The 15,847-nt window shown below is 45.1% G+C and overlaps 1 protein-coding gene across 1 annotated transcript in view; it reads right to left on the minus strand.

Moving 5' to 3' along the window:
- mpp6b (membrane protein, palmitoylated 6b (MAGUK p55 subfamily member 6)) overlaps nt 1-15,847 on the minus strand; it is a 44,927-nt gene that overhangs the window by 15,498 nt on the left and 13,582 nt on the right. Inside the window, exons 2-4 of the mRNA XM_034160971.1 lie at nt 12,571-12,811; nt 7,954-8,054; nt 5,654-5,806 (exon numbers count right to left, since the gene is read on the minus strand). Of these exons, the coding sequence (XP_034016862.1) occupies nt 5,654-5,806; nt 7,954-8,054; nt 12,571-12,724 (408 nt within the window). The 5' untranslated portion in view covers nt 12,725-12,811. The remainder of the gene's footprint in view (nt 1-5,653; nt 5,807-7,953; nt 8,055-12,570; nt 12,812-15,847) is intronic.

Here is a 15,847-nt window from a genome sequence, read left to right on the forward strand (position 1 = left end):
TCCCGTCCAGCAGGCTGTACAACCTCTCACGACCTGAGCGCGAATCAATGGAGACCTACATCCGGGACTCATTAGCTGCCGGGCTGATCCGGAACTCCACCTCCCCGATGGGGGCAGGTTTCTTTTTTGTGGGCAAGAAAGATGGCGGACTCCGTCCATGCATTGATTACAGGGGACTGAATGAGATTACGGTTCGCAATCGATACCCGTTGCCATTGTTGGATTCCGTGTTCACCCCCCTGCATGGAGCCAAAATCTTTACTAAGCTGGATCTTAGAAATGCGTATCACCTGGTTCGGATCCGGAAGGGAGACGAATGGAAGACGGCATTTAACACCCCGTTAGGGCACTTTGAGTACCTGGTCATGCCGTTCGGCCTCACCAACGCCCCCGCGACGTTCCAAGCCTTGGTTAACGACGTCTTGCGGGACTTCCTGCACCGATTCGTCTTCGTATATCTGGACGATATTCTCATCTTTTCTCCGGATCCTGAGACCCATGTCCAGCATGTACGTCAGGTCCTGCAGCGGTTATTAGAGAACCGACTGTTTGTGAAGGGCGAGAAGTGCGAGTTTCACCGCACGTCTTTGTCCTTCCTGGGGTTTATCATCTCCTCTAACTTCGTCGCCCCTGATCCGGCCAAGGTTGCGGCGGTGAGAGATTGGCCCCAACCAACAAGCCATAGGAAGCTGCAACAGTTCCTCGGCTTCGCTAATTTCTATAGGAGGTTCATTAAGGGCTACAGTCAGGTAGTTAGCCCCCTGACAGCCCTGACCTCTCCAAAAGTCCCCTTCACCTGGTCGGATCGGTGCGAAGCCGCGTTCAAGGAGTTGAAACGACGGTTCTCTACTGCGCCAGTTTTGGTGCAGCCCGACCCTAGCCGCCAGTTCGTGGTTGAAGTGGACGCCTCTGACTCAGGGATAGGAGCCATGCTGTCCCAGAGCGGAGAGACCGATAAGGTTCTTCACCCGTGTTCCTACTTTTCATGCAGGTTGACCCCGGCTGAACGGAACTATGACGTCGGCAATCGAGAACTCCTTGCGGTGAAAGAGGCTCTTGAGGAGTGGAGACACCTGTTGGAGGGAGCGTCTGTGCCGTTCACGGTTTTCACTGACCATCGGAACCTGGAGTATATCAGGACCGCCAAGCGGCTGAACCCCAGGCAAGCCCGCTGGTCACTGTTCTTCGGGCGTTTTGACTTCCGGATCACCTATCGCCCCGGGACCAAGAACCAGAGGTCGGATGCCTTGTCCTGGGTACACGAAGAGGAGGTCAAAACTGCACTGTCGGATCCACCGGAGCCCATCCTGCCAGAGTCCACTATCGTGGCCACCCTCACCTGGGACGTGGAGAAGATCGTCCGGGAGGCCCTGGCACGGAGCCCGGACCCAGGTACAGGTCCGAAGAACAGTTTATATGTCCCACCAGAGGCCAGAGCTGCAGTCTTGGACTTCTGTCACGGTTCCAAGCTCTCCTGTCATCCAGGGGTGTGAAGGACCGTGGCAGTTGTCCGGCAGCGCTTCTGGTGGGCGTCTATGGAGGCCGACGTCCGGGAGTATATCCAGGCCTGCACCACCTGTGCCAGGGGCAAGGCTGACCACAGGAAGGCCCAAGGACTACTCCAACCGCTTCCTGTGCCTCATCGCCCCTGGTCCCACATCGGCCTGGATTTCGTCACGGGCCTCCCGCCGTCCCAGGGCAACACCACCATCTTCACGATAGTGGACCGATTCTCCAAGGCGGCCCACTTCGTGGCCCTCCCGAAGCTCCCAACAGCCCAGGAGACAGCAGACCTCCTGGTCCACCATGTTGTCCGTCTGCATGGGATGCCCACCGACATCGTCTCAGATCGTGGTCCCCAGTTCTCCTCACACGTCTGGAGGAGCTTCTGCAGGGAACTGAGGGCCACCGTGAGCCTCTCGTCCGGGTACCATCCACAGACGAACGGACAGGCAGAGCGGGCCAACCAGGAACTGGAACAGACCCTCCGCTGCGTCACATCTGCGTACCCGATGGCCTGGAGTAACCATCTGGCCTGGATCGAGTATGCGCATAACAGCCAGGTGTCTTCCGCCACCGGCCTCTCCCCATTTGAGGTGTGTTTGGGGTATCAGCCCCCGTTGTTCCCCGTGGTGGAGGGAGAGGTTGGTGTGCCCTTGGTCCAGGCCCACCTGCGGAAGTGCCGTCGGGTGTGGCGCTCCGCCCGTTCTGCCTTGTTGAAGGCCCGGACGAGGGCGAAGACCCATGCAGACCGCCGGCGATCCCCGGCCCCTGCTTACCAGCCCGGGCAGGAGGTGTGGCTGTCCACGAAGGACATCCCCCTCCAAGTGGACTCCCCCAAGTTGAAGGACCGGTACATTGGACCTTTCAAGATCCTCAAGATCCTCAGTCCTGCCACAGTGAAGCTCCGACTCCCAGCTTCACTGCGGATCCACCCGGTTTTTCATGTGTCCAGACTCAAGCCTCACCACACCTCACCCCTCTGTGCTCCCGGTCCGGCGCTGCCTCCTGCCCGGATCATTGACGGGGAGCCGGCTTGGACAGTGCGCCGGCTCCTGGACGTCCGTCGAATGGGCCGGGGGTTCCAGTACTTGGTGGACTGGGAAGGGTATGGACCCGAAGAACGCTCCTGGGTGAAGAGGAGCTTCATCCTGGACCCGGCCCTCCTGGCCGATTTCTACCGCAGACACCCGGACAAGCCTGGTCGGGCGCCAGGAGGCGCCCGTTGAGGGGGGGGGTCCTGTTGTGTGGGCCGCCAGAAGAGGATGTACTGCTGGCCCACCACCAAAGGGCGCCCTGCCTGATGTGCGGGCTTCAGGCACGAGAGGGCGCTGCCGCCACGGACACAGCCGGGAGTGACAGCTGTCACTCATTAATTCCTGACAGCTGTCACACATTCTTCATCATCGCACTCCATAAAGACCAGACGTCATCTCCACCTCATCGCCGAGATATCATACTTCATTGGAGGTAATACTCTCAGCCTTTTTGTGAGATTTATAAATCTGTTATTGTGAGTGTTTGCAGGAGAACCGGTCGTTTTTGCGGAGGCTGTGCAAGACGGCGCTCCTTTTCATCTGAGACCGCTGCAACATATTGAGTGAGAGGTGGAGGTGGCATTCCCACCGCTGTTGTTACTGGGTGTACACACACCCACACTTGACTGTCTTTGTTCTTCGCCAGCAGTACCAGATCCGACAGTCGGGGACGGTGATCACCTGGGAATTCGGGACATGGCGGCTCCAGTATTCACCAGGTTCTGTGGCGGCGGAAATCGTGTGGTTCCGGCTCTTCTCAGGACAGACGTCTTCTATCCTCGAGCCTGCCCAGACGTCACCTTTGTAATTTGACTGTAATTATATTCTGAGATTGTCTGTATGTTCGTTGTGCACGTTTCACAACATTAAATTGTTTACCTTTTCGCTCATCTATTGACCGTTCATTTGCGCCCCCTGTTGTGGGTCCGTGTCACTACACTTTCACAACAGATAGCAACACACGCTCTGTGCGATATCTGCAGGAAGGAATTTTCATATCATCTGAGTTTTTCAACCACGAACCTTCGCCTCAACTCAAAGTCGTGTTTTAGTCGGTCATGCATGTGGCTTCCAATCTCACTGGCACATTTTTCGGGAGCAGTGCTCATATTTACTTTTTCATTTGGGCATTTTATTCCCCACAGATTTTGCGATTCTTCCAATTCTACATAATTATACAACTTCTCTTTTGCACACGCATTAATCATGCTTAATGTTATTATTTTTGTGGTAAGATACCATCCAGAGGCTACATGGTGTATTTTATTTTGAAAATTGACAGGATTCACTATGTCATTTATATGTCGGTTGTAACGATGGATGGATGGATGGACTTATTTGGTAAAATTTTTACATGTAAAATACAATATACAAATAGCACCGAGGATAACACAAAGTATAACACACTTATTTCCATTGTGGTCCTCTTGATAACTGCAGGCAACAAGTGACAGACTTATTTTCACATCAAAAAGTTGATATATGCCGGTAATTTAGATTAATTTATCACATTTTTTTAGTCACCCGACAGCTCTATCTACTGCTATAAGCAACAGATTTGCCATCGTGTCCCACAGCAGTCTGTACTCAAGGTTCTTGAAATGGAGCAACAGCTCCACCTGGTGGACATTTACCATTGATACAAGTACTATAGAATTTTGTCAACTCTTACACTGTATAAAATACTTTTCATAGCACCTGCAACTTTTCAAATACGGTACATGCATCACTAATAATCCAATATGTGCTGATAATATTAATCACTTATTGCTGATATTAAAGCTACAGTGTGCATGATTCAGTGTCACCTAGTGGTGAGGTTGTGGACTGCGTTAAGTTATCACCGGTCACGATATTTTCCCCTTTCAATCTTACGGCTGTGCAGCAAAATGTAAGAAGTGGTGTTGTGTGGGCCACCAGAAGAGGAGGTACTGCTGGCCCACCACCAGAGGGCGCCCTGCCTGAAGTGCGGGCTTCAGGCACGAGAGGGCGCTGCCGCCACGGACACAGCCGGGGGTGACAGCTGTCACTCATTATCTCTTGACAGCTGTCACCCATCTACACTACATCATCTCACTCCATAAAGACCGGACGTCATCTCCACCTCGTTGCCGAGATATTATCTACCTGTGAAGGTAATATTCTCTGCTGTATCTAAAACTGTCATAGTCTGAACTCTTTTTGCAGCCGCTTTCCTGTGGTGTGCCTTATCTGCTGGATTGGCGTTTGGTGTGAACAGCGATGGCTTCGCTTCACACCCAAACCAGATAAGTGGTGTAACAGGAGCTGCATGAGTGTGTGATTAGAGGTGGAGGTGACTTTCCACCTTCTGACTGTTTTTGTTACTGGGTGTGCACACACCCACATCTCACTGTTTGTGCTCCTCGCCAGCAGTACCAGATCCGACAGTCGGGGACGGTGATCACCTGGGAATTCGGGACTTGGCGGCTCCAGTATTCACCAGGTTCTGTGGCGGTGGAAATCGTGTGGTTCCGGCTCTTCTCAGGACAGACGTCTTCTATCCTCGAGCCTGCCCACACGTCACCTTGGTGTATTGACTGCTATCAGATTCTGTGATTGTCTGTATAATCGTTGTGCACATTCACAACATTAAATTGTTACCTTTTGGCTCATCTATTGACCGTTCATTTGCGCCCCCTGTTGTGGGTCTGTGTCACTACACTTTCCCCAACAAGTGGAGCAAATTTTTCCATTTTGAGCTACTGTATCAACATGGCGGTGCAAGATTGTGGGATCCAATAGGGAGCCGCCCCCACTCTCGCTATGCTTCTGAAAATGCATTGCTTTATTGTTGCAGATATTATGCAGTCATGAACAGATGGTTATAAATGCTATATTCCATTATTGGGAAATTCAACAGTAACAAAATCATAATCAAAGCGACTTTTTTTTTTTAAATAAATGGTAGGTTAAAACATGGCCAGGTTTTCCGTTACCATACAACTGCACCAAAATCCTATAAGAGTTTTTATATATACTTGGGGTATTTTGCAATTGATGGATTTTATATACAAATACATCAATAAGGGCTTCAAACTACTTTCATCATCACCAGAGAGACGGAAAGTGTCAGTTTTTTCCCGACCCTGTCTCACCTGGAAGTGCGGCTCCTGGAGGATCCGTGACAGTTCGGCCGCGCTGTCGTCCTTCACTTTGAGGCTGCTGATGTCGCCGATGATCTCCGTCACCAGCTCCACATTGTTGTCCTGCACTGCCTCCAGTTTCACCTCCTCGGTCCTCTCCTGGGCCTGTTGGGGACAGAAAAACTCACGTCCCTCACCGGCAGAATGTGTTCACGGTTCTGGTGACCTTTGTGTCACGGTAACTTCGCTGTCACACATCTGTGCGCTGCATCGCTTCGGCTCAAAGCGGATCACCTCTCACACACACACACACACACACACACACACACACACACACACACACACACACACACACACACACACACACACACACACACACACACACACACAAAAAAAAAAAATTCCACTGTTCACTGTGTTAGTCATCCTGAAACTAACCAAATGACTCAATAAGGAAACTACTGTTTCGCTCATTGTTTCAGAACTTTGTATTTAGCCAAATGCTTTACTTTTCTGAAATACACTCAACTGTAAATCAAAAAGAAATGACCAATTTTAAACACATAAAACATTAAATTAGAAAAATACTTCAGAACATCATCCACTGTTTTGAACAGTTTTAAAAACATTTAAAAATAAAAATAAAAAAAAAAGCTTCAAAGGACCCAACTGCTTCACTTTTCCAAAATGCTCAATGCAATTACTGAAATTATTTGGAAATTAGTTACTGTTCTTAAAATGAATGAAACACAAAATTAAACTTAATAACTTATTGTTTCAGAATGCTTGAAATGATACATGAAACATTTGCTATTGAAAATATTTGTGGTTTTGAAATGCTTTAAAGTCTAAAAATGACGGAACTCAGAAAATAATTCACAAAAACGGTAACTGACCTGATTGACTCTGTTTTCCAGAATTCATGAAACAGTAACTGAAACAATTATTTAGGAAGGGGTTCACTGTTTCAAAATGCCTGAAACACGAAATGAAACAACAGCCTCAGAAAATAGCTCACACTTTTGAAATACTTGAAAATACACTAAATACACTGTTCCAAAATGTTCAAAACACAAAATTAAACAATTGCTTCTGAAATTGGTTCATTCCTTTTTCTCAAAACACTAAATGAAACAATTCTGACAGAAAACCATTGATGCGCCACATAATAATAAATCAAACTGTTGCTTCAAAAAACTATTTCTGTCTTTCAAATCGATGTGCATGCTAAATGAAACCGCTGCTGTAGGAAAAGATTAATTTCAAAAAGACTTGAAACAATCAACATCAAACAAAACTTCAGAAGTGACTTCCTCTTTTTGAAATACTCAAAACATTGTGAAAAAACTGCTGCAGAAAATAATTTAGTGCTTCAAAATATTTTAGAAGGCAGAATGAAACAAGTGCTTCAGAAAATGATTTACTATTTCAAAATGCTAGAGACACTAAATGAAACAACTGCTTCAGAAACTGGTTCATTCTTTTTTGCTCAGAACGCTAAATGAAACAATTCTCTCAGAAAACCATTTTTGTTTCATACAATAAATCAAACTCTTGCTTCAAAAAACAATTTCTGTCTTTCAAATCAATTTGCATGCTAAATTAAACAGCTGCTATAGGAAATGATTCATTTCAAAAACACTTGAAACACTATCTAAACAAATGCTTCAGAAGTGATTTGCTCTTTCAAAATGCTTGAGACACTAAATGAAGCAAGTGCTTCAGAAAACAGTTTACTGGTCTAAATCAACTGAGACACTACGTGAAACAATTGCTTCAGAAATTGGCTCATTCTTTTTCCTCACAATGTGTCAGAAAAACATTTTTGTTTCATACAATAAATCAAACTCTTGCTTAAAAAAAGCAATTTCAGTCTTTCAAATTGCTCTGTATGCTAAATGAAACAGCTGCTTTACAAAAGTGATTTGCTCTTTCAAAATGCTTGAGACACTAAACAAAACAATTGCATCAGAAAACAATGTACTGGTCTAAATCAACTGAGACACTAAATGAAACAATTGCATCAAAAAGTGATTTCGGTTTCAAAATACTCTGAAAATGGAATGAAACAATTGCTTGAGAAAACAATTTACCATTTCAAAATGTTTTGAAAACTAAAATGAAACAATTACGTCAGAAAATAATTCACTTTCAAAGTGTTTGAAACAATACAATGGTGATGTCCAACACCCGGTGGGCTCCCTGAACAAATTTCTGGCTACGCCTCTGGTGTGTGTGTGTGTGTGTGTGTGTGTGTGTGTGTGTGTGTGTGTGTGTGTGTGTGTGTGTGGTAACTTAGCCCGGGAGCGTACAATGGGACTGTCCATGATGCCACGCAGGAAAAGGAGGTCGATGTCTTTGGCTCCCACGGAGGCTGGCGGGTCACTCACATTATCCAACGCCTGCTGCATGGCTGAGTGGACAGGTGGAGACACACAGACAGACAAGAAGAGACTGTTAGTCACATGCAGAAGAAAAGTATTTCTAGCACTCTATCATGCAGGAAGTCCTTCGGTTACAATAGAAAGAAAGAAATCCATGACTGCAGACGTTCACTGGCTACATCCACAAACCTGCTTCTCCAAACATCTCAAACGTGACGGCACAGCGAGTTCAGAATGAGGACAGTTTATGTTTACTTGGGAAAGAGTCCAGTGTTGATGTGCCGGCGCCTGACTCCAGACGCACAAGGGGCGGAACGTTGGATGACGTTCCAGCTAGACAGTGGCCTCAGGAATCCCACGTAGGCCCCGTCTGAGATCGTCAAACTCGTGTGCACTTTGTCGTGACGCACACCTGTGGCTGTTAAAAGTGTTCAGTCAGCAGCGGCAAACATCTGATCAACGATCGGCATCACTTTCAACACTGTGTTTAGCGCCACTCATCGACCACAGTCCCCGTGGGTGCAGTCAACAAATAGACGAGTGTCAACATGACTCCTGAAACACTCGGGAGGTTTTCTTTCCAAATGAAAGCTGTTTCATTTATCGGATGACCAGGACAAACCTTAAATACATATATGTTTAAAACAAGGACAATCTTCATCTCCACAGAACACACAACCATAACTGTTGTTCTAAAGTCGAGTCCCACACTAAGCTGCCGTGCACATCATTACTCAACCTGAAGTTGGATCCTTCTCCAATCTTCGTGCACGCGGTCAGATCGTTGTATCACTGTGCCCCCGACCGCACAAATGTTTGTTCATCTCAGTTTATCCTGTACGTGTGCAAACTGGAGACGAGATGTGTGTAACTTTATGAAGCACAGCCGCTGCAGCCTGAACACATACATACTGTGTGCAGCACTTCTCGTGTGTTATTTTAAAATAGGTGCACATATATGCATCGTGCATATTCAAACATTTGCAGTAATTCCCTCTGTGGGATAATGTGCACAACTTGTCACCTCCGTGCAACAGCCTGCACAATGTGCAGCGATTGCCCAGTGCAGACACAAATTCTAAACTCTGCTTCTTCTGAAATGTGAGACACTTCCCAAAAGAGAAGAACCATATCATAACTCACTCATCGTCAACTGCTTACTCCAATTAGGGGTCACCGGGGGGGGGGGGAGCTGGAGCCTATTCCAGAGGGAACCCACACAAACACGGGGAGAACATGCAAACTCCACACACAAAGGCCACAGGTGGGAATCAATCTTGTGACCTTCTTGCTGTGAGGCAACAGTGCTAACCACTAATCCATCGTGCCGCCCCATATCACAACTCATGCAAAAAATTATTTCTCTGCTCTAAAGGTGTAGATCAGACCCACCCCCAAGGTTGGATAAACCAATATAGTGAACAGATAGATGAAGAATAGGGTTGCCGCATGCCCACACATGTCCAGCAGGGGGCAGAAAAATATTCTACATGATTAAGTCAAATTGGGCGGCTCGAGATGTCACCATCTTGTTAGCGCCTGACTACGCCTAACTCCTGGCCAAGCCCTAAGTGGGCAAAGAGGTGGGGTGTGAGCAAGACCGACGTGGCCTAGGAGGGACACATGAAGTTCAAACACACCCACCTGTAGCCAATGCTACCAAACTACCCAAGGCTAACTAGGCTTGTTCAGGTGAATAATTAATAATTTTTTCACAGAATGGGCGCTAGTTTTAACAGATGGCTTGGGTGCAGGTATTAAAAGCAATGACGAGCATATATATATATATATATATATATATATATATATATATATATATATATATACATACATACATACACAAGAGGTCTGTTTTCCTGTGGTGGGCGCGCCAATCCGTCCACACGTCTTTCATTAAAAAATCTCCTTTAACAGTGGAATGTCCGGATAAACTGCTGATCCCGACCTCTTCTGAAAGTTCTCTGTTCTCTCACGATGTCCTGGGTCAACAGAGGCTTAAATTTGGAGGTTTTCAGCTTGAAACAGGATGACGACGTCGCCTCGGAGCGCTGCGCGACGTCCCGCTCCGTGGGAAGTCCTTACAGCGATAGAAACAATCCAAAATCTCTCATCAGCTGTTAAAATTTTCACAGAAAACCAGCTGAATTTCTGGAATGGTGTCCACTCGGATGTGCCTCACAGTTTTTGAAAAAATTTTGATCAAGCACAGCGCCAGTCTCTCAGCAACTTCTCAGACAAAGGAATTCTGACGAGGGGGCTGGACCACTCCTTCCACAAGGAGTGCTCACAGGCGAATGACGTCACCGACAGGCGTGACAAAACTCTCGCATGCCCACAAGGGTTCAAGCATGGCTGATGTAATCACACGTGATTCAAATCCATATGTTTTTTTTTTTAAATAATAAGGTCGGATACTTTTCTAACAGACCTCATATATATATATATATATATATATATATATATATATATATATATATATATATGGATTTCATTCATATGTTTTTACGTCAGACATGCTTGAACCCTTGTGCGCATGCGTGAGTTTTTCCACGTCTGTCGGTGACGTCATTCGCCTGTGAGCACTCCTTGTGGGAGGAGTCGTCCAGCCCCTCGTCGGAATTCCTTTGTCTGAGAAGTTGTTGAGAGACTGGCGCTTTGTTTGATCAAAATTTTTTCTAAACCTGTGAGACACATCGAAGTGGACACGGTTCGAAAAATTAAGCTGGTTTTCGGTGAAAATTTTAACGGCTGATGAGAGATTTTGAGGTGGTACTGTCGCTTTAAGTACTTCCCACGGAGCGAGACGTCGTGCAGCGCTCCCAGGCGCCGTCGTCAGCCTATTTCAAGCTGAAAACCTCCACATTTCAGGCTCTATTGATCCAGGACGTCGTGAGAGAACAGAGAAGTTTCAGAAGAAGTCGGTTTCAGCATTTTATCCGGATATTCCACTGTTAAAGGAGATTTTTTTAATGAAAGACGTGCGGGCGGATTGCAGCATCAGCTCGCAGCCGCCGCGACGCTCCGCCACAGGAAAAACACCTCTGTTGGAAGCCTTAAGGACAAGTTGGAACATGTCCAGCTGTTAAACAATTTCTCATATACTCACTCCACTGAAAGCCATCAAGCCGCCTGGATTTTACAAATGGTTATCAACACGGAGGTGTTTTTCCTGTGCCGCCGCACCGCGCCGGCTGCGTCCCGACGCGCGGACCCGTCCGCACGTCTTTCATTAAAAAAAATCTCCTTTAACAGTGGAATATCCGGATAAAATGCTGAAACCGACTTCTTCTGAAACTTCTCTGTTCTCTCACGACGTCCTGGATCAATAGAGCCTGAAATGTGGAGGTTTTCAGCTTGAAACAGGCTGACGACGGCGCCTGGGAGCGCTGCACGACGTCTCGCACCATGGGAAGTCCTTAAAGCGACAGTATCACCTCAAAATCTCTCATCAGCCGTTAAAATTTTCACCGAAAACCAGCTTAATTTTTCGAACTGTGTCCACTTCGATGTGTCTCACAGGTTTAGAAAAAATTTTGATCAAACAAAGCGCCAGTCTCTCAGCAACTTCTCAGACAAAGGAATTCCGACGAGGGGCTGGACGACTCCTCCCACAAGGAGTGCTCACAGGCAAATGACGTCACCGACAGGCGTGGAAAAACTCATGCATGCGCACGAGGGTTCAAGCATGTCTGACGTAAAAACATATGAATGAAATCCATATAGTTTTTGAAAAAAATAAAAAGGACCTATACTTTATTGACAGCCCTCGTATATATATATATATATATATATATATATATATATATATATATATATATATATATATATATATATATATATATATACATACACTCAACAAAAATATAAACGCAACACTTCTGGTTTTGCTCCCATTTTGTATGAGATGAACTCAAAGATCTAAAACGTTTTCCACATACACAATATCACCATTTCCCTCAAATACTGTTCACAAACCAGTCTAAATCCGTGATAGTGAGCACTTCTCCTTTGCTGAGATAATCCATCCCACCTCACAGGTGTGCCATATCAAGATGCTGATTAGACACCGTGATTAGTGCACAGATGTGCCTTAGACTGCCCACAATAAAAGGCCACTCTGAAAGTGATTACCAAGTGATTCATCTTCCAGCCTTAATTATTGTGACGATCACTATTTCAGTGCCCCTTCAGCACTTGGTCTCGTGCGCACAGCGCGTAATGCACGTGGTGGGAGTGGCGATTCTGTGTGGAATGGATAAGGTTTTGGATTTTGTAACACCTTGTCTTAACCCATCATATCCAACAGCCCTGATTTGAGTGTTCATTCATGAAGAAACAGCTCATATGTTACATTTCGGGCATCGACCGACATCAGCTGCTGTTTGCATCGTCTGGTGCAGATTAAAAATTAAGCAGAAATCAGACAGAAAAGCCCTTTGATACGATGTCAGACGACAAGTCAAGACAAAGAAGATATTCATGAACCACATTGTAAGTCTGCACACACTCGTACTACAGTGCTCCACCTCCGCCTCCGTTCCTCACCTCCAGACGCATTAGGTCCCTGTGTGGACTGAACCGGTGGGGGTCCCTCCACAGCAGGCTGTCCTGTAACCATCGCATCTGTGGGGGGAGTCGCTTCCTCCTCCTCCTCCTCCCGCATCCCGTTGGGACAGGCGTCCTCCATGGCCATCACCATCACCGAGCCCTCCTTCCTGCTGCCGCGGGTCTGCTACGGCAAGTCAACCTAAACCTTCCGATTGTCTCCTCAGGTGCTGCTGACCTGCTAAAGTCCCAGAAACACAGAGGAGAAGAGTAAGAGAGGAAGGCGGGATTGAGGACAGAGAGACAAAGACACAAAGGAAGCCACGGTAGAGTGGGATTAAGATCAGGGGATATTAAGAAAAAAAAAGGGGGGGGTAAAGAGGCTGAGGCAGCAACGTTAAGTTTGGAAAGGCAAGCGTGAAAGGGGAAAGCTGCTTCGCCGCCACAGATGTGAGCAGGCGTTCGGTGCTCTTCAGGCTTTAATACCTTCCCCTCCTCGCCCAGTCAACACGAATAATCCCACAATCCTCTCCTCCTGCTGAGGGCTCGCTTGCATACCCTTCCTTTCTGCCCCCACCCAAAGACGAGACACCCTGCGTGTCTAGACGGAGGAACGTGCACTTGTTGGATCTGTCATTATGTAAGAAATCTTAAATAAGAGATCCCGAAGAGGTCTCGACCCCTCGTTCTTATTCTTCACAGACCCCCCGTCACCAACCCTATTCTCGGGGGGTCTGAACACCAGATGACTCCTGCTGAGACACTGTGGTGGGAGGGAGCACTGTAACCCCCAGGAAGTGTTACAGGACTTGGCTGAGGATAGGGAAGTGCGGGCAGAGGTGCTTGGTCTGCTGCCACCGAGACCCAGACAGCAGCAGAAAATGAATGAATGAAAGAATATCAGTATGTGCAGATTGTGCTAGAATGGAGCAATTAAATGAATTTTGATTTCGATTACAATTTTGGCTTCCCACATTTTAAGAAATAGCACAATTGAAATAAAATAACCGTTTCACAGTGAAGCTCTCCTTTTACCATGTGTGATAAATCCAAGCAGCAACTTCCGATGTGTATGTGTGTGTCGGGAGCAGAGGGCCATGGTTAGCGGCAGCCTGTGCTTGGCTAGCGGTTTAGCACTAGCTACCATGGACTCAACCGTGTCTGTCCTTTCTGAGCATTTTATTACAAATTTCTCAGATAATATGACTTGCTGTGCCGTTAATTGTTGCTAACGGACTGTTGAATTAGTTTGTTCTCCAGTATTTTGAGTAAAATTTTAGTATTCAATTTGTATGTTTATGTTAGCAGCGTTACCATGAATAAGCAGGTATCGATAGCTTGGTGACATTAGCACCATTGATGGTGCCACAGTTACTGAGGCAATATACGGTCAACCACCACCTAGTCTGCAAACGTATACATGAATCCAACAAGCAAACCAAAGACAATCTGGTACCTCTAGTTTCTAAATATGCCTAGGGGTTGGCGGGGGAGGGGGGTATTCAAGCTTCATTCATTTCATCCCGTACAGCAAGTAAGATTTTCATAGTATTTAATTTATATAATAGCACCAGTATAATGTTAATTTTGTCAGACGAGACAAAATATATTCGTCAACGACCATTTTTTTCATTACTAAGACAAGACGATGACGAGATGGCCTCAGTGTTTTAGAACACTGATGAAGATGATATTAACATGCATTATTGTTGACAAAAAAAAGACAAGGCTAACATGTTTTGCATGAAATAAAAACTGAAATAACATCTCTCTTAATTTTCCTCTACAAGCGCTGATGCCTTCAAAATATTTCCAAAATGTTGTGCAGCCATATTTCCTGTACTACTCCTGCCACCTTGTGGCTGCAACACAAACGTACGTTGCCCAAACAGATCTAGTCTTGACCGACAAAGTAAGGATGGACGAAGGAAGAAAAGGCTTGATTTCTGGTCCAATTTTACATAAATATCATGAGACTGACAAGAAAACCGAATGTCTACCTATATCTGATGGGAAACCTTGCGGATTTAAAATAGAGAAAAACACCACAAGCCTTCACTCATTCAACAAGTGAATTTTGCCAGGTCATTATAACATTCGGTATTTCAGATGTGTGAAACACTATATTGACAGAAATGGTAATCAGAAATAATCCAGTTTTTTTTTGTTTTGTTTTTTTAATTAAAAGACTAAAATGTCTCAACAGAAACGAGACTAAAATGCATTCAGTTTTCTTTTGAATAAAATTAAGTCTTTTACTTGACTAAAAACCTGACTAAATAAAAATGGTATGTAAATGACTAAAACTAATCGGGACATCTGACAGAAGACTAAGATTAAATATAAAAAAAAAACCAGCTGAAAAAAATGAATGCTACACCATTAGCACTAATTAGCAGGTATAGCTCACTAGGTGACATCAGTTCCACTGATGGTGCCAGTTTTAGAGATAATAGGCCAGTCATAATTTCTAATACGTGCACTTGAACCACCCTCCACGATTACCACCACCCAGTCCAAAAGATACACGTTCGTCAAACACTCAAACCAAAAATTGGCCCATCAGCCTTAGCCTGCTTGGTAGCTACAACACAAGGTGTGTTTGAGCGTTCGTTTGTCTTATCCAGGTCACTATTTAACTATTTACCCATTTATGGTTGGCTGGAGGTTGCCCTTTTTTTTTTTTTGCTTTTTAAAATTTGTTTTTTCAGTTCAACGAAATTTACAACTGAAGTTACATTTAAAGAAAAAAAAAACTTTAAAAAGTTAAAACGCATTTTATTGCTCAATGAATGCAAGATGTTATGAAAAGCAATGATTACACCTATTAAATTATGATTACATTTTTTTTAAATAAAGCAAAATAATCAAGATTTATGACATAAATTGAGCAAACCTAGAATGCACTCATACAGACACTGCAAAAACTGTCCCTTTCAAAATAAGACAAATAATCCAAAAGCTAGCCAGATTGTCTTGTATTAAGCAAAAAAAAAAAAATCTGCCAATGGGATAAGAAAAATTTACTTGGTTAGAATTCTCAAAACTAGCAAATTGTCTAAGCGCTGAATAATCAAAATGTGCCTTAAAACTAGACAGAATTCTTATTTTAAGATTAGCCTCTGTCTTAAAATAAGAAAAACAAGTTTGTTCCTTTGCTTAGATGATTTGAAATCCATTGCTTTTCCTTGTTATTGGTTAAAAATAACTTGATATTAGCTGGAAAAACTTATTAAGAAATAATAATAATAATAATAATAATAATTCCCTAAAATAT

The sequence above is a fragment of the Thalassophryne amazonica genome, chromosome 20, assembly GCF_902500255.1.
Source record: "Thalassophryne amazonica chromosome 20, fThaAma1.1, whole genome shotgun sequence".
Taxonomy (NCBI): Eukaryota; Metazoa; Chordata; class Actinopteri; order Batrachoidiformes; family Batrachoididae; genus Thalassophryne; species Thalassophryne amazonica.